Below are 18,259 nucleotides of genomic sequence, written 5' to 3' on the forward strand. Positions count from 1 at the left end.
ATTTCTGTAAAAGGTAATATTGCTGAGTAATAACAAGCAGATCATGATCAGGAACACACGTTTATTTCCAATATTACATCAGTTTGCATGTAGAGAAAATGAGAAGAAATAACAATCAATCATCATCACCGCCTGTTTTGTCAATAACTTTCTTCATCCACCTTCTCATACGGAAAAGATGGGTGTAAAATCCATATTTCCCATCCCTGTCACATCCTTCTCCCCAGGACACAATGCCGATCTGATACCAACGGTTGTCATCTGGGTTCTGTGAATGAGGATATAAGTCATTCTCATGCGTATATCAAATATAAAGGGTAATATGCAAGACATCTAATGAGTGAAGTTCGTGTTTCTCTAGTTGTATACCTTCATGACAAAGGGACCACCGCAGTCCCCTTCACAAGCATCACCCGTTTTCTGTTCCTCTGGTTTGAAGCCTGAAAAGTACATGGGCATTATGAGGAAGCGTCATACTAATTGAAACACTTGTGGTTCACCAAGTCACACTGCACCAATTCACTTTTGGTTAACATATTGGATGGACTTGAGCTACAGTATACAGCAATTCCCATTCTGAGATGAGAACTGCTTACTCACCAGCACAGAACATGTTGTCAGTGATGCGGATAGAGTTAGAGGCTCTGCAGATATCCTGTTCAACGATGGGTAGATGGATCTGCTGGAGAACTGTGGGTTGAGACTTGGGGGAGGAAGTCCATGTCTCATAAAGGTTCCCCCAGCCTGTCACACGGCCTTTATAGCCAGCAAACATCAATCTAGGAGAAATAGAAAAAAGGATGCTACCATTGCTAGTATGTGAAAAAGCTCAGAAATGTTATTTCATATTTAATCATTACTGATAGCTACATTACACTCTCTTACGTCTTAGCAACCTCCTTGGTTGGTAGACAGACAGGATGAATCTCATCAGTGAAAGTAACAGGCCTCCTCATGTGCAGCAGAGCGATGTCCCGGTTCAGGTTCTCCTTCCAGTTGTACTTGGGGTGGACAATTATCTCATCAATGGCCACAATCTTCTCTGTGCCCTTCTCAAACCTGGGATTAGGTTGAAATAGGGTATTATCCAAGAACGTTTTGGTATGGCTATATTATTGTTTCGTCACGTATTATGGCATGTCTTGGTTCACTGTTGCACTGTGCAAAAGTCGATGTGTATTGTTTGTTTAATACAGATAAAATGGGAAAATAGGAGATAATCACTCACTTAGCTCTGTTATGTTTGCCAAGGCGGACCAGGATGTCATTGATGGTGAAGTTTTTGTTCCATGGTGGGTAGAGGATGCAGTGGGCTGCAGTGAGGATCCACTCATCACTGATTAGACTGGCCCCACACAGAAACTCCTGGGGGATTTTCTTGTACAACATCACCTGCCTGACATCAAAGCATACATGAATAACAGGCATCATCATTTTCTTCTGCCAAATTACATCTGTGTCTTTCTTTTAAGGCCGAGGCTCCGGATTTGACTTTTCCGGCCTTGTGTATTTCTCACTGTCAATTGGGAAATTATAATTATTCAGGTTTTACAGGTGAAACATCTATGCAGCATCTGCATACCAACCATCTGATCTCAATGAGTTCCATGGGGATATGCATTTAGGTCTTCTTGAGTTAAAGGCTACCGTTTAAAGTAGCCTACAGTTTTGTTTTGAATGAATGTATTGTGAGTGAGTGTATTTTTAGAGCAGATTGTGTTAACAAACTGTAGCATAGCCTACCTGTGTTTAGTTTCAATCGAAGCACATATTTTGCCTAGTGGCGTACTTTAGAGTTTTGGCCACATGAGAAAAAAAAGACACTTTCAGACACAATCATCCTAAAATCTCATAAGAAATTAGGTGGTGTTTTTTTGTCTTACAGTAACGTTACTATGCTATTATATTTGGGTTAGTTATGTAGAATAGGCTCCTATCATTATGTGTTCTTGCAGACATTGATTCAGCATTGATCTAACGTTATTAAACGGGCCCCATTCGCCAGAGTAGCCCTGTTCTCTATGAGTAGAACAGAGACTGTGTATAAAGTAGAGAATCTCACATGTGCAAAATCTTCGGGCCTTTAGCTGTCTGGAAGAAAGGTGCAGAAAAGTCAGATCGGCAGCCACTCCATTCTTTTAATTGGGCAATGCATTGACAACACCAAAACATATCCTCTAAATGATAGACAGAGATAACTTCCTTTCCCGCTCCCACCGTGTACATGGTCAAACATGATGACCATAATCCTAAGTAGTAGTCCTACGTAATGCAATAGAATAAATGTGGTGTTTTGAATATCTATTAATTTCATTACCATGGTGCACTGGCCACTTCTGCATCAATCCCTTTAACAATACGGCCTCCTTGGTAGGAGTCAATCAGTTCTTGCTCTCTACCGTCCTTCTTACTTATCTTCTCAAACATGGGTCGCTCCCCGCACACTGAAAATAAAGCAGAGTTGAATTCAAAGTCATGAAAATAGACACTTTCCTCCTCGGTCTGCCGTACCTTACACTTTATGTCCAAAATTATACTACTTACCCATCTCTCCACTGCCAAAGCTCCGAGGGCTGAAGAAGGTTGTTCTGGGCCCAGAGAGTGTTGTCCTTTCCCTTCCCCCAGCCGCCTCCTCATAGTTATCTATTGGGTCATCTGAAAGAGAACAGTCCAGCACTCACAGTAAAGAGCATTTATGATACCTGTCAGATATTTTTCTTCAGAGTCCTAATATTTTAAGGGAATCGTTTACAACTGGAACAAGTGTTCAGCTCAGTGAAACAGCTCACCACACATTTCAAGGTCACAGTAGTCCACAGTGGTATTTCCATGCTGGTCCACAAAGCACCAGGGTCCCTCCATATCTCCGTCAGGGTTTCTACAGTGGTTCTCCACAAGTTTGACCTCTGGGATGAAATCCTTTCCTTTGCTGAGTGCCAATGCCTTTGGGGAGGCCCAAGGCAGACACTTTTGGCCGTTCATGGTAACTGAGAGATCCCCAGTATAATCCAAGCCATTGTTGGCCATGCAGTCCTTCTTGGTGTACGTGGCTTTCCCATCCACTGCAGCGGGTACTTTTGGGGGTACCCAAGGCTCCCCTGTAAGGGAACAATCACAATAGAGGACCGCTAAGACATATTGCAACATGCTCTGCACTTTGTTGTTGCGCAAGGACGCATAGAAACTACCGTATTGTCATTGTAAAAGCACACCCAGCTAAGCAACAGCATGCAGCCAAATGATGGTTATTATGCAGTAGGGAAATCATACCACATTTTGGAACGATACATTGCTCTCTCCTGACTGTGGGATCCCTGGTGAAGCACCAAGGTCCTTCAGGAGTTTTGTCTGGGTTCCTGCAATAGTTCTCATACAGGGTCTCATCCAGCAAAGTATTGAACTCCCTAAGAAGAGATGTTACCCCTCAGCAACGACACAGCAAGAATGGGACAACTTTGAAATTACATCCATCAAGTTATGGGGTCAATAATACATACGTAATTCTGTGTGGGAAGTTACTGGACCAGTACTGGCATGTTTTTCCTGAGGAAGTAGTGAAGATGGTACCGTTGTAGTTCTCACCAATGCCCACTGAGCACCATCCTGTAAGATGCAGGCCCACATAATATTTGAGAAACAGGATGTCCTGCTCAAAAAATGTATCTTTAACATTATACAATTTTCCTGGTAGATTCCTCACACTTTTTAGCTGGTTTCAACACAAACATTAACATTTTGTCACGAAATCATTGACATATTTGAAATGCACAGTGTAATCAGGCCATAAGTATTACCATCGAGATGAATACACCCCCTCACTGTATTTATATTGTCCTTGGTTCTCAGCAGTGAAGTTCCTTTGCAAGCTGTGAAGAAGACAAGCAGAATTAGAAAACATGAGGAAATACTTGCCTCTACTTACTTATCACTGCCAAAGTCGATATTAATGTTTGTTCTTTAAGTATAAAGAGCACAGCATGTGTGGGAAGAGCAAAACGTGTGGGGTCACCAACACTGGGGCTAAAGCCTATTCCTCAAGTCGACTCACATCTCAGTTGCACTTTGTTCTGGTTCAATATCATATATTTACATTGGTGTTGTGACTCATGACTGCACACACATTTAATGGATAAGGTTTTGATAGAAAACACAAATACTTACCCAAATAGTTGCCCCAAAAGGCCTTCTATATTGAGAAAGATCAATTTAGACAGTTATTTGGCGAGAAATACTATAATCATACTTTATTATGCAAATTAACATAGTGTTACCCAGGTAAACATAAAGCTCATGTTTTAGTTACTAGTAAACCAAGGTGAATATAAATTTGCTTTCCATAATACTTCAATCTAACGAGCCAGACATTCTCACCGTCTTGTCAGGCTTTTCAAAGACTTCACGGGCTTCTTCATGGTCACAGATCTCCTCGATGCACTCCCGTTCCAAGTTCCCAGGTTTCACCTCCTCAAGGAAGGAATTTGCCCGTTTAGCACGGATAAAAACCTGTGAGGCCTCTTTGCTATTAAGAAATACTATAAACAAATATTTGATAACTCAACCCATTGTTTAGTGATATTAAAACAGACAAATAGCCTAATTCACATCAAGGAGTAACAGTTTAAGGGGTATACATTTTCTAAATATCGATATTTTTGAAACTTTCTTGCTTTTGTGCTCTCTGGGTTGGCAAATAAAAGCTGGTATCTTACCATTTTCACAAAGGGTGATCTGAAGAGTAGAAGAAAATAGTAGAGTGAAAATGAGAGTTGCGGGTATTTGACCCATTCTTATGGATAGTTAAGACAGAACTCCTTGCAAAACCTAGGACATCACCAAACCTTCTCACCCCCTCAAAATCCAGTACTCATTGAAACACCCCACTTTCTGTTACATTGAATCCACCTGGTTAATATTGAACCACTATACTAAGACTGACTCGGGGCTGCGCCTCCCATCTGGGCCATGTCACATACAATGTTGCATTCAATATTTCCATTAAAGTTTAAACTACTACATATGACCATGGATAAGCTTTCCACACAATGTCAAGAATTGCTTTCTCAATTGTTTATTTTCTGTCCGGGCCTACTCATGGATTACTTTATATATATATATATATATATATATATGTATAAAGAAATTATATTCAGTAATTACAAGCAGAATACCAAATGATAAAGACTTAAAGGCAATGTCAAAAACAAATACACAATAAATCAACCTTTTAAAACACCCCTATCTGCTAATTTAGACTATGATAGTGTGTGCCGCTAAGCTGCATAGACAGGCACAGCAAACACACACTCCAAACCAGAATGTTTGCTGATTCAGTCTCGGACTGTCCCAACCATCGAAAAATTTGCACCCAAATATTGAGTGAAGCATCGGAGAAAGAGGTGAAAAGTCAAAAGTTGTGTTCAAAAACACATATAACTGTTGTAAAGCCACCACAGAGGTACCTATTTTCTCTCTTTTAATTGGAGTCTTCAACAATAACGATAATATTGTTGATGGGGCCCATATTTACAACAGTGTGTTAAAAATACAGTAAAGCTATTTAAAAAGCCTTCATAAACAATCTCCAGAGATCAAATATATTTTGGTCAGATAAAAAAAGAAAACTATTCATGAGGATTTCTCTTTGTAACCATGAAGACATTTCCTAAAATACAGGGGCAGGTAGTTTTAGTAGTCCTTGAAAAGAACATTTGCTGCAGGTAGTGGCTAGATAAGGTCCACCACAAATGTTATATTAGCTTATATCTTTAACTCGTTCACAGCTGTCTCCCTTCTCCAGTAATCTAAATGGAGTATCCTGATGGTGATATCATAACATATTTGATATTCATGACAAAGGTATTTTCCAAGTAAGTACTGCTTATTGTCTTCTTTTAGGTAAAGTACATCTAGAATGCAAAAATAGTTTTTATTCACATTCTTGATTTTATTTGAAGATTTAATTAAACAGCAACAGAAAGCAAAATGGTGTGAATTGCAGTTTTAAACTCCCGTTTCGATCTCTATTGTCTCTGCCACAGAGCTCAGTCCATCCTCGCCATGTAGAATCACCAGGTTGTTGTGTGTTTTGTGCTCCCTTACCACAATGCACTTATCATTAGTCTGAGACAATTATCTCAATGATATTCTCATTTAGCTGGAATTGGCCCACATCCTGTTCCAAACCTTCCTCTATTACCACAGGAGATATGTCACTATCATGATATGAGTCACAGGTGCTGACAATAACCTCCCCTGAATTAGACAAGTCTTCAATGGCCTGAACATACACTACTGTCTGACTCTCTATGTTCTCATCAGGGACATCGACCCATGGCTTGACCTCTGTCTTGCGAGGGGTCTTTCTAGGTCTGCCTCTAGCATAGGCAGAGTGGCTAGACTCCAGAGCTGCTGGGGCATTAGCTAGCTCCCCAGATGTCCTATCTTCTCTCTTTTGATGGGAGAACTGGCTCTGCATTAGTGTGTAGCCAGCACCACATGTCGGACATTTGTAGGACTTCTCCTCAAGGTGGGACTTCATGTGGCAGCGTAGCTTGGTGGCCATGGTGTAGGCTTTCCCACACAGCTCACACTGTGTGAGGTCTCTCCCCTGTGTGTAAACGTTTGTGGGCCCGCAAGGTGTGGGGGTCCCACAAGGCTTTGCCACATATAGGGCAGAGGTAGACTTCCCCTGTGTGTGATATGAGGTGTCTGCGGAGTTCAGGCACCTGTGAGAAGTACTGATTGCAATGGTTGCACTTGTAAGGCTTTTCCCCTGTGTGGATGTGTAGATGCCCCAAAAGGTTCCCCCGCTGTCAGAATGTCTTATTGCAGTGGAGACAGGCATAAGGCCGTTCTCCTGTGTGCAAGCGCATGTGATTCCTAAGGGAGCCTGAATTGGCCAGTTCGTTACCGCAGACAGGGCACTTGAGCTTAGGAGCGTGGTAATTTTCTTCCTTAGCGTGGTGGGCCTCCCTATGAATACTGAAGGCCAGCGGGCAAAAGCCTTCCCACATATATCGCAGACAAAAGGCCTCTCTCCTGTATGGAGAACTTCATGCTCCTTCAGGTCCCGTTTCAGGCCATAGCTCTTGTCACGCTGCTGGCACTTGAATGGCCTCTCTCCCTTATGCATCAGAAGGTGGGCCCTGAAGTTCTCTTGGGAGCTGTAATTCCTACCACACTCTGTGCATAAGTAAGGCTTTAGGTCCAAGTGGGTGAATTTGTGCTTCTTCAGGTGATATAGCTGAAAGAAACTCTTGTCACACTGGTCACATGTATACCTCCTTTCCCTGGTGTTAAAGAGGTCTGGAGCCATCATAAGCTCCTCTGTGTCTTGCTTCCCCCCTTTGTCAAGATCCTTTGGGATTTCATCTGAGCTTATATTTTCTATCTTTTATATCTGTTTCTTTGCAAGCTCGTCCATTTTCATCACCAACTCTGGACGTAATTTCCAATGTCACTTGACGATCCAGATACCCATTTTTGCACACTTGAAGACGCTTGTGGATGCAGCTGACTAATGAATGCACCTTCCTGGGTTTAGCAGCCAGTCTGCAACTGGCCCTGACAACCTGTGGCCCCTGCACCTCCTGGGCTTTTCTTACCACATTATCTGGTTCTTCACTACTCTTTGAAGGCTCATCAGCAGGACTCACAAGTTTGTCCTCAGAGCATGGCACATTGGTTATTTCTGGAATGAAACGTTCTGTTTTTATTATTTTGCAAGAGTGAACGTCTCTATTCTGTTCCATTGTTTTCTCACCACTGGAATGAGAGTCTCTCACACATCTCTTGTTCATTTTGTAGATAAGAGGTTTGCTCCTTTTGATTCCAGTCTGGCTTTTCTCCTCCTCCACCACCATAGACTCTGTAAACCCCAAACCCTCTGTAAACCCCAGTGGAGAAGTTGACATGAATCTGAATCTTCAGTGTGCTCCTCTGGCTCTGTAAGACATACAAAAATCTTCCAAGTAACATTTCAGAAACAACTATCCAAATATAAAATGTAATCATTTCATAACATAAAATCCTTATTTGTACAATATTTATTAGTTAGTGTGTATTAAGAATGCTATTGAATGTGGGTGTCAGGCTACCTATAAGCTAGAGCTCTTGCTCTGTGGAGTTTACACCTGGGGATCCATCCTCTCTGGACTTGCGAGGTGTAACTTGTTTGCGAGGTTTGCCTGGTGTTGTTAGTGACCCTCCTTGGCTTCCATACGTGTTCCAGAAGATCAGCTAGGAAACTCTAAAGCAGAAGCTCTGTCCTTGGTTGATGTCTTTGCAGGCCCTTCCATTCACCTCATGAACAGTAATATTATGTTCATCTTTCCTCCTTGTATTACAGGCAAATCTGCATAAAACAAAGAAAGCGGGTTTCTCCCTCCCAATTACCAAATTAATTATGACAGTAATGTTAATGTGTTTGATACAGCTGAGCACTACAAAACAATAACCATTTGCTTATTTATTTATTTTTTACCTAGAGACACCTACCTAATCCAATAGCACCTGTCCCAAAGATTCCCCATGATTATCGTCTGATACACTTCTTCCATCAAGCTCTGACGACAACAAATGTGTTACATTCAATACACTTGCAACGTCATAGAAACTTGAGCAAGTGTGTGCCTCCGCCATCACAACCACTCTGATACACACCTCTGTAAAGTCTTCACTTTGGTCAAAGGTGTCTTCCACGCCCAGAAGCATCCCTTTCTGCAGAGCATGTCCTACACACCAGAGCCCCAACTGGCCATCATTCGCTAGAAAGGGGCCCACTGTCAGTCCACGAGGAACAGCATTCAGCACACTGTGTAGTGAGTCCTGGTTTAGGGATGGGCCCCTCATACCCAGAGAGTCCATCCTATCGGGTGGCAGGTAGCCTAGTAGTTAGAGCGTTGGGCCAGTAACTGAAAGATTGCTAGATTGAATCCCCAAGCTGACAAGGTAAAAATCTGTCATTCTGCCCCTGAACAAGGCAGTTAACCCACTGTTCATAGGCCATCATTGTAAATAAGAATTTGTTCTTAAACTGACTTGCCTAGTTAAATAAAGGTTAAATAAAAAATAAAATAAACTCTCTATAGCCACAAAATGTAGAGACTCACAAAAATGCAAATGTTTTGAATGTCGTGTACAATGTCAAGCTTACAATGACACAAAAATGCACGTTTTGGATATCATTTATAATGACTAGCTACATAGGAAGTGGAAACGTATCTCCTTGACTTGTGTTTCAAGCTGTCATTGTCAGTATAATACAGTACTGTATAAACAACTGCAGCCACATCCACAACGTATATACCATAGGAATATAGCTAGCTGAGATTTATGACCATCGTGTATCAATAATTGTGTGTGACATGCATACGTGATTGCTTGGAGCTGCCAACATGAGTCCCCCGGTGGGTGGCAAGATTCGTCGTGACAATGTATGTAAGCCTGAGCATGCGCGGACAAGGCAACACATTTCAGCGCTAATGTAAGCCCCTAACAAAACAATTAGCTAATGTAATCGAGTTTGCTCACTAACAATATTTGGCCTGCTTAACTGGAAATAGTACACGTCGACAAGGGACCGTGAGTAAGTTTGTCAATGACTTCGTGACACAGGCAGCAAATTATTATGAAGCACAAGCCAACTATTAACTGGCGAGTTAGCAAGCTAACTAGCTATGGTTTCAGTAGATCGCTGGAACAGGCTTGAGTATATGTCAAAAATCTAGTAACAGTAGTTATTTTACTTGGTAGTTAGCTATTAACGAACGTTATCAACGCGTTTTTATTTATTATTGGTGGCACTGATGATGCTAACAAACTCAAACTAACGTTACTGTATTTGCGTTATGCATGCAACATTGTTGTCTGACTAACCAGTCGACGACAATGTGGACATGATACTACGCCGGTTGGGATATCAGACATATTTCAAATAGACGTTCGATTCGCGGCAATAACTCGAAAATATTATTTCAATTAACTCAGGATTTCCACAGGTTCTTGGCCAATTTGTAGCATTAATTTTTTCCATTTGAAAACTCCGGGAAAATCATCGTTCTCCAGCCAAGGACAGAATCCGGAAGTCCTCAAGTTCCTGTCTTCCTAAACATTCCGACAGGAAACGTGTCCTTTCTCGCACATCGTAAATGCTATATTTATCATAATTCGAATGGTTAGAAAGTCACATGATTACATGATATAGGCATGGGTCATTAGCTACCGTGCTTTGCTGTTTTTGTTATTTCCCAACTAGCTAATTTACAATAGTTAATTTGTCAGCGGCAAGAGGAACTCGTGTACGTTATCTCATAGAGCAAGCACCGTAGTCCCGTTTATGGTTTTGTCACTGCCAGACTGAAATTGAATGTCGAGTTTATTTTAAATACTTGGCCTAAATGTATTACTTGAGCCACCTGTTTATGGACTGCCATTATATTCAGTTTTTTCTACCAACAGACCTGCCATGGTATGCTGAGGTGGGGAGTCTGGGGACCTATGCACTATGGCAGAGTCACTTGCCATCCAGGACCATTCAACAGAAGCAGAACTATGCACTAAGTAGTAATATGAATCAATTTGGCCTAGTAGCCAGCAGATCTGACCCGCTTGCTTACAGCTGCAGACAGGCTAGGGTCGGTCAGGCTTCCTGTGTAAATTAATACACCGCGGTGCCAGCGCGAGACATAGCTCTGGAAAAGTACCTCAATCCAGGGATGACAAATGTGTTGTACTCCGAATTGTCCCATTATCCCAACTGTTAAACAGGGAAGATTGAACGAATGCTCCTAGATCAATCGTTCAATATTCTCTGTGTAACATAGATAATGTGATAATGGGACAATTCGGAGTACAACGCATTTCTCATCCCTGTATTAAGGTATGTTTTGCTAGTGGTGTAAAGTACTTAAGTAAAATCACTTTAAAGTATTACTAATGTATTTTGGGGGGGTATCTGTACTTTACTTTACTATTTTTGACAACTTTTAACCTTTACTACATTCCTAAAGAAAATAATGTACTTTTTACTCCATATATTTCTCCTGAACACACAAAAGTACTCGTTACATTTTGAATGGCTAGCAGGACAGGAAAAGTGTCAAATGTATGCACTTATCAAGAGAACATCCCGGGTCATCTCTATTGCCTCTGATCTGGCGGACTCACTAAACACAAATGCTTTGTTTGTTAATTTTGTCTGAGTGTTGGAGTGTGCCCCTAGCTGTCCTTAAATAAAATAAAAACAAGAACATTTTGCTGTCTGCTTTGCTTAATATAGGGAATTTGAAATTAATTTTAACAAGTATATTTGACCAATTACATTTACTTTTGATACTTAAGTATATTTAAAATCAAATACTTTTACTCAAGTAAAATTTTAGTGGGTGACTTTTACTTGAGTCGTTTTCTTTTAAGGTATCTTTACTTTTACTCAAGTATGACAATTGGGTACTTTTTCCACCACTGCGTTTTGCGAGCCATATCGCGCCGGCTCCGCTGTTATTTGAAATAGCAGTTGTTCAATCTTCTCGGTATAACAGTTGGGATAATGGGACAATTCGGAGTACAAATTTCTCACCCCTGGATTGAGGTGCGTTTTGCGAGCCATATCTCGCATCGGCTCTGATGTGTCTTAATCTACACAGAAAGCCTGTCTGACCCTAGTGCAGCTGTAAGCAAGCGGGTTGGATCGGCTGGATAGCCTAGTAGTGGCTATGTGTTCTCTCCTCTACTAATCAATGACCTGCTGTTTTGATCAGTGGAGGCTGCTGGGGGAAGGACGGCTCATAATAATGGCTGGAATGGAGTAAAAGGAATTAAGCACATGAAAACCAGGTGTTTGATACCATTCCATTCTTGCCATTATTATGAGTCGTCCTCCCCTCTGCGGCCTCCACTGGTTTTCATATAACCGAGTATGTTTTAATATCTGCTGCATTGATAGCCCATCTTTGCAGGTTAGTTGAATTAAAAGGATGCTAATCGGGGGCAGTTATACAAATAAAATAAAACGTTTGACACTCAGCGATTGTATTTTGATATGCTATATCTTATAGTGAAATAAAAGACATTGAGTCCTTTGAGACTGATGGAGCCAACCAGAGATTGAAAGTCGACCACTTGCTTTTCACCATTGAGAGACATCAAAAATGTTACTTCTGGTGTGAGTATTAGCTATTTCTGTCCAGTGCCTTTACACACAGACTTGTACAAAGAGCCTTAGACTATGACTAAGAGCAGCAAAACTATGTTTAACTGTTTCATTTGTTCTGATACTTTGATACATTTCCCAGTGCCACAAGGCCTATAATTTATGTGAATATTGCATTTTTATTGCTAATGAAATGTACTCTACAACTTCTATTGTTGCTGTGGTATTATTTTTTCATTCATGCATCATTGCTGTAATTTTTAAAATGTATTTTACCTTAAAATTATATTGCCTAAAATGTACCCTTGTCATGTCTTACAGTTTGTGAAGAGTGCAAAGAGTATTTTATTGATGAATGCCCCACACATGGCCCTCCAGTTTTTGTGCCTGACACCCCTGTGCCAGTGGGCGTCCCAAACCGTGCCGCCCTTACTACCCCTAATGGCATTGAGGTCATTCAGGAAGGCAGCGAGGTGGACGTATGCTGCGTAGACAAAGACATTCCCAGGGGGGCATTATTCGGTCCTTACCAGGGTGAAGTGATGTCACAGGACAAGTCCTCTGGTTTCTTCTCCGGGATGGTGAGTTGAATCCACAAACCTTACTATGTTCTGAAAATCACTTTTCACTAGTATATGGTATGCCTCATGAAATTGTCTTCCTAACTCCATGCACCATTTGTAACTTTAAGGCTCTCGCATCTATGTATTTATGTCAATGATGTTTATCCCTAGTTGGTGGACAAAAACAACTCATACAAATCCATTGATGTTAGCGACGAAACCAAAGCCAACTGGATGAGGTATGTCCGAAATTCTTCAGAGGACATTGAGCGAAACCTGACAGCCTTCCAGCATGGCGAGCACATCTACTTCCAGGTGTGCCGTGACCTGTCAGTGGGAGAGAGGCTGCGGGTATGGTACAGTGATGACTACATGGACCGATTACACCGCATGTCCCAGGACACCATCGGCAGCAACTTGGCCACAGGTAACACAACACACCTACCAGCCTCATCCCTTTGCCAGCCCTCTAGTTAACTACCAAACTTGTTTTATTGCTTTCCAGAGTTCTACAATGTGTGTACTTTTCTACCCATATCACTGATCTAAGATCTTCTAAATAGTTACTCTAAGAAATTCATTAGTATGAGTGACTTTGAAGGAAAGATGAAGATCATTTAAATATATTTTGACCACCAGGGGGAGCCATGTTGCAAAATACATGGAGAAGCTCAAACAATGAATGGCAATATCAAACCCGTTGTCACCTTTTTGAAATTAATACTTCATATATCAACATGTCGTTTTATGCACAAATATAGTTAATGAAGAGGATGTTGTCATTTTATTATGTAAGAATGTTTGTTTATATTGTTATAAGCAGTTTTAAGGTGCTTACCCGTCAGAGGCTGATCAAGTTGAACTTGGGGTTTTGAATGATCATCTTGTCTCCCTCCACAACAGTTGAAAAGGACTCACGAGTGTGGTCAAGCCCCTGGAATGTTACAGCCCGGGACCGGGAGGCCACCCAGACCCTCATCGAGCACTACGGGTCCCCAGAAATCCAGAGCCTACTGAACGACCGGACAACCAGAACCAAGCAGATCTTTGAGATCATTGCCAGTCGGATGGAGGCACAGGGCTTCCTGATCAGTGAGAACTCCTGGCAGGCTGGCAAGCGATGCTTCCAAAAGTGGCGCAACATGGAGCGCACGTACAAAGACTATGTGCTGGCGTCCAAGAGGACTGACGCTGGACGCAGGAAACAGCCCGAGTTCTATGACCAGTTCCATGCACTCATGGGCCAGAGGCTGAGCTCCAAGCTGGCTGCTGCTGACACCCCAGCCAGGGCGTTTGCCAAGCTGAAGCCTAAAGCTGTAGCACCAACTCCAAGCCTGCCCCTCTACGCTATTGTAGTCCCATCAGGCCATCCAGTCAACCTCGGTATACCCTCCACCTGCAGCCCAGAGGCAGAGATTGGAGTCCATGCAGGCACCACTGAGCCTGAACCGCTAGCCAGGAAGTCCAGGAGCGAACGGGTCCCACATCCCAAGATACTCCAGTCAAATGCAGAGGAGGAGAGGGCAGAGAATCAACTCCAAAAGGGGAGGAGGAGGTCATGGCTTGGGGATGACAGAGGTAAATTTGTTATGATGTTGAATCTTAGCAGTTGGCCTATAACTGAAAAGGACGCAGCCATTTTCAAAATCACTGACAATATTTACGTAATAAGTCTTTATTTTTGTCTTCCTATCCATGTCTCCAGCTGCTGAGAACGGTGGGTCCCTGCCTGTGTGGTCGGAGCGGAAAATGATCAGTCAGGACATTGAGGCAACGGAGGCTTTAGTAGAGCTGTACAGCTCTCCAGAGATCCAGGGACTAATCAGGGAGAACAAGACCCGAACCAAGAGGATCTTTGAGATCATAGCTAGCAGGCTAAAGGAGCAAGGCTTCCCCATCAGTGATGTGCCTGAGCAGGCGGGGGAGCGATGCTTCCAGAAATGGCGGAACCTATCGAGGGCGTACAAGGAGTACATCCTCCACCCAGAGAAGGCTGACATGGCAAAGCGGAAGCTTCCTGCCTACTTCAACAGGCTCCAGGACCTCATAGGCCACCGGCTCAGCCTTCAACTATCTGAAGACTCCCCCGAGCCTGATGGCAGCATGGGAGATGCTGAGGCAGATGCAGGGGTTGAGGACATAAGCCAGAATCTGTTACACATTGTGGAGGTGCCGGCGAGCCCCACTGACATTGTCAGTCCCCCCTCCACTTCTGCCCCCTTCTCCTCTTCACATACAGGAAACCCTCTCCATGTTGGAGCCAGTGGGCGGAAGAGAAGGAGGATGGCAAACATATTGGATGTCTTTCAGGGTTACAGGGAGGAGGACAAACGATTGCAAGAGGAGAGGGAAAGGAGGGAAGAAGAGCGCTTTAATCAGCTGCGAAGCCTTCTGCAGCAACAGCACACAGAGACTATGGCAGTGATGAGAGAACTGATCAATTCCATGAAGATGAAAAAACAATGAGATATACTGTGAATACAGTTGAAGTCCGAAGTTTACGTACACCTTAGCCAAATACATTTAAACTCAGTTTTTCACAATCCCTGACATTTAATCCTAGTAAAAATTCCCTGGCTTAGGTCAGTTAGGATTTTAAGAATGTGAAATGTCAGAATAATAGCAGAAAGAATGATTTATTTCAGCTTTTATTTCTTTCATCACATTCCCAGTGGGCCAGAAGTTTGCATACACTTAATTAGTATTTGGTGGCATTGCCTTTAAATTGTTTCAGGTTTCAGGTAGCCTTCCACAAGCTTCCCACAATAAGTTGGGTGAATTTTGGCCCATTCCTCCTGACAGAGCTGGTGTAACTGAGTCAGGTTTGTAGGCCTCCTTGCTCGCACACACTTGTTCAGTTCTGCCCACACATTTTCTATAGGATTGAGGTCAGAGCTTTGTGATGGCCACTCCAGTATCTTGACTTTGTTGTCCTTAAGCCATTCTGCCACAACTTTGGAAGTATGCTTGGGGTAATTGTCCATTTGGAAGACCCATTTGCGACCAAGCTTTAACTTCTTGACTGATGTCTTGAGATGTTGCTTCAATATATCCACATAATTGTCCTTCCTCATGATGTCATCTATTTTGTGAAGTGCACCAGTCCCTCCTGCAGCAAAGCACCCCCACAACATGATGCTGCCACCCCTGTGCTTCACGGTTGGGATGGTGCTCTTTGGCTTGCAAGCCTCCCCTTTTTCCTCCAAACATAACAATGGACATTATGTTCAAACAGTTCTATTTTTGTTTCATCAGACCAGAGGACATTTCTCCAAAAAGTACGATGTTTGTCCCCATGTGCAGTTGCAAACCGTAGTCTGGCTTTTTTATGGCGGTTTTGGAGCAGTTTCATCCTTGCTGAGCAGCCTTTCAGGTTATGTCAAAATAGGACTTGTTTTACTGTGGATATAGATACTTGTGTACCCGTTTCCTCCAGCATCTTCACAAGGTATTTTGCTGTTGTTCTGGGATTGATTTGCACTCTATTCACCAAAGTGTGTTCATCTCTAGGAGACAGAATGTTTCTCCTTCCTGAGCGGTATGACGACTGCGGTGTCCCACGGTGTTTATACTTGCATACTATTGTTTGTACAGATGAACGTGATACCTTCAGGCGTTTGGAAATTGCTCCCAAGGATGAACCAGACTTGTGGAGGTCTACAATTTTTCTGAGGACTTGGCTGATTTCTTTTGATTTTCCCATGATGTCAAGCAAAGAGGCACTGAGTTTGAAGGTAGGCCTTGAAATACATCCACAGGTACACCTCCAATTGACTCAAATTATGTCAATTAGCCCATCAGAAGCTTCTAAAGCCATGACATCATTTTCTGGAATTTTCCTAGCTGTTTAAAGGCACGGTCAACCTAGTGTATGTAAACTTCTGACCCACTGGAATTGTGATACAGTGAATTATAAGTGAAATAATCTGTCTGTCAACAATTGTTGGAAAATGTACTTGTGTCATGCACAAAGTAGATGTCCTAACCAACTTGCCAAAACTATGGTATGTTAACAAGAAATTTGTGGAGTGGTTGAAAAACGAGTTTTAATGACCCCACCCTAAGTGTATGTAAACTTTTGTCTTCAACTGTGTATACACTACCGGTCAAAAGTTTTAGAACACCTACTCATTCATGGGTTTTTATTTATTTTCACTATTTTCTACATTGTAGAATAATAGGGAAAACATCAAAACTATGAAGTAACACATATGGAATCATGTAGTATCCATAAAAGTGTTAACAAACCAAAATGTATTTTATATTTGACATTCTTCAAATTGCCTTGATGACAGCTTTGCAAACTCTTGGCATTCTCTCAACCAGCTTCATGAGGTATTCACCTGAAATGCATTTCAATTTACAGGTGTGCCTTCTTAAAGGTTAATTTGTGGAATGTCGTTCCTTAATGCGTTTGAGCCAATCAGTTGTGTTGTGACAAGGTAGGGTGGTATACAGAAGACAGCCCTATTTGGTAAAATACCAAGTCCATATTATGGCAAGAACATCCACCATTACTTTAAGACATGAAGGTCAGTCAATCTGGAAAATTTCAAGAACTTTGAAAGTTTCTTCAAGTGCAGTCGCAAAAACCATCAAGTGCTATGATGAAACTGGCTCTCATGAGGACCGCCACAGGAATTGAAGACCCAGCGTTACCTCTGCTGCAGAGGATAAGTTCATTAGCGTTACCAGCCTCAGAAATTGCAGCCCAAATAAATGCTTCACAGATTTCAAGTAACAGACACATCTCAACATAAACTGTTCAGAGGAGACTGTGTGAATCAGGCTTTCATGGTCAAATTTCTGCAAAGAAACCACTACTAAAGGACACCAATAAGAAGAAGAGACTTGCTTGTGCCAAGAAACACGAGCAATGGATATTAGACCGGTGGAAATGTGTCCTTTGGTCTGGAGTCCAAATTGGAAAATTTTGGTTCCAACCACCGTGTCTTTGTGAGACACATGGTGGGTGAACGGATGATCTCCGCATGTGTATTTCCCACTGTAAAGCATGGAGGAGGAGGTGTTATGGTGTGATGCTTTGGTGCTTTGCTGGTGACACTGTCTGTGATTTATTTAGAATTCAAGGCACACTTAACCAGCATGGCTTCCATAACATTCTGCGCTTAGTTGGACTATCATTTGTTTTTCAATAGGACAATGACCCAACATACCTCCAGGTTGTGTAAGGGCTATTTGACCAATAAGGAGAGTGATGGAATGCTGCATCAGATGACCTGGCCTCCACAATCCCACGACCTCAACCAAATTGAGATGTTTGGGATAAGTTGGATGGCAGAGTGAAGGAAAAGCAGCCAACAAGTGCTCAGCATATGTGGGAACTCCTTCAAGACTGTTGGAAAAGCATTCCATGTGAAGCTGGTTGAGAGACTGCCAAGAGTGTGCAAAACTGTCAAGGCAAAGGGTGGCTATTTGTAGATTCTAAAATGTCAAATGTATTTTTTATTTGTTTAACACTTTTTTGGTTACGACATGATTCCATATGTGTTATTTCGTAGTTGTGATGTCTTCACTATTGTTC

The 18,259-nt window shown here is 42.2% G+C and overlaps 3 protein-coding genes across 8 annotated transcripts; 1 reads left to right on the top strand and 2 right to left on the bottom strand.

Annotated features, from left to right (window-relative positions):
* Window positions 1-41: 41 nt before the first annotated feature.
* Window positions 42-4,882, bottom strand: f2 (coagulation factor II (thrombin)). The gene is made up of 14 exons (XM_024418610.2): window positions 4,710-4,882; window positions 4,372-4,532; window positions 4,162-4,186; window positions 3,795-3,866; window positions 3,498-3,603; window positions 3,271-3,404; window positions 2,790-3,098; window positions 2,545-2,655; window positions 2,318-2,444; window positions 1,229-1,396; window positions 886-1,059; window positions 601-779; window positions 370-440; window positions 42-268 (listed from the first exon to the last, which is right to left on the bottom strand). Exons 1-14 carry the CDS (start codon window positions 4,783-4,785, stop codon window positions 116-118), a joined length of 1,866 nt encoding a protein of 621 aa, XP_024274378.1. The 5' UTR covers window positions 4,786-4,882; the 3' UTR covers window positions 42-115.
* Window positions 4,883-5,020: 138 nt separating this feature from the next.
* LOC112249022 (zinc finger protein 408) lies at window positions 5,021-9,445 on the bottom strand. The gene is made up of 4 exons (XM_024418611.2): window positions 8,662-9,445; window positions 8,497-8,564; window positions 8,097-8,353; window positions 5,021-7,944 (listed from the first exon to the last, which is right to left on the bottom strand). Exon 4 carries the CDS (start codon window positions 7,316-7,318, stop codon window positions 6,116-6,118), a length of 1,203 nt encoding a protein of 400 aa, XP_024274379.1. The 5' UTR covers window positions 7,319-7,944; window positions 8,097-8,353; window positions 8,497-8,564; window positions 8,662-9,445; the 3' UTR covers window positions 5,021-6,115.
* Window positions 9,443-15,296, top strand: LOC112249023. Of its 6 annotated transcripts, none has more exons than XM_024418614.2 (7): window positions 9,443-9,484; window positions 10,459-10,563; window positions 12,057-12,163; window positions 12,473-12,732; window positions 12,886-13,141; window positions 13,618-14,292; window positions 14,420-15,296. In XM_024418614.2, exons 2-7 carry the CDS (start codon window positions 10,505-10,507, stop codon window positions 15,178-15,180), a joined length of 2,118 nt encoding a protein of 705 aa, XP_024274382.1. In that variant the 5' UTR covers window positions 9,443-9,484; window positions 10,459-10,504; the 3' UTR covers window positions 15,181-15,296. The 6 variants fall into 6 exon arrangements, with proteins under 6 accessions (XP_024274382.1, XP_042176836.1, XP_024274380.1 ...); XM_042320902.1 differs by having other exon boundaries at window positions 10,459-10,560; XM_024418612.2 differs by having other exon boundaries at window positions 9,449-9,586.
* Window positions 15,297-18,259: the final 2,963 nt, after the last annotated feature.

Source organism: Oncorhynchus tshawytscha, linkage group LG04 (genome assembly GCF_018296145.1).
Source record: "Oncorhynchus tshawytscha isolate Ot180627B linkage group LG04, Otsh_v2.0, whole genome shotgun sequence".
NCBI lineage: Eukaryota > Metazoa > Chordata > Actinopteri > Salmoniformes > Salmonidae > Oncorhynchus > Oncorhynchus tshawytscha.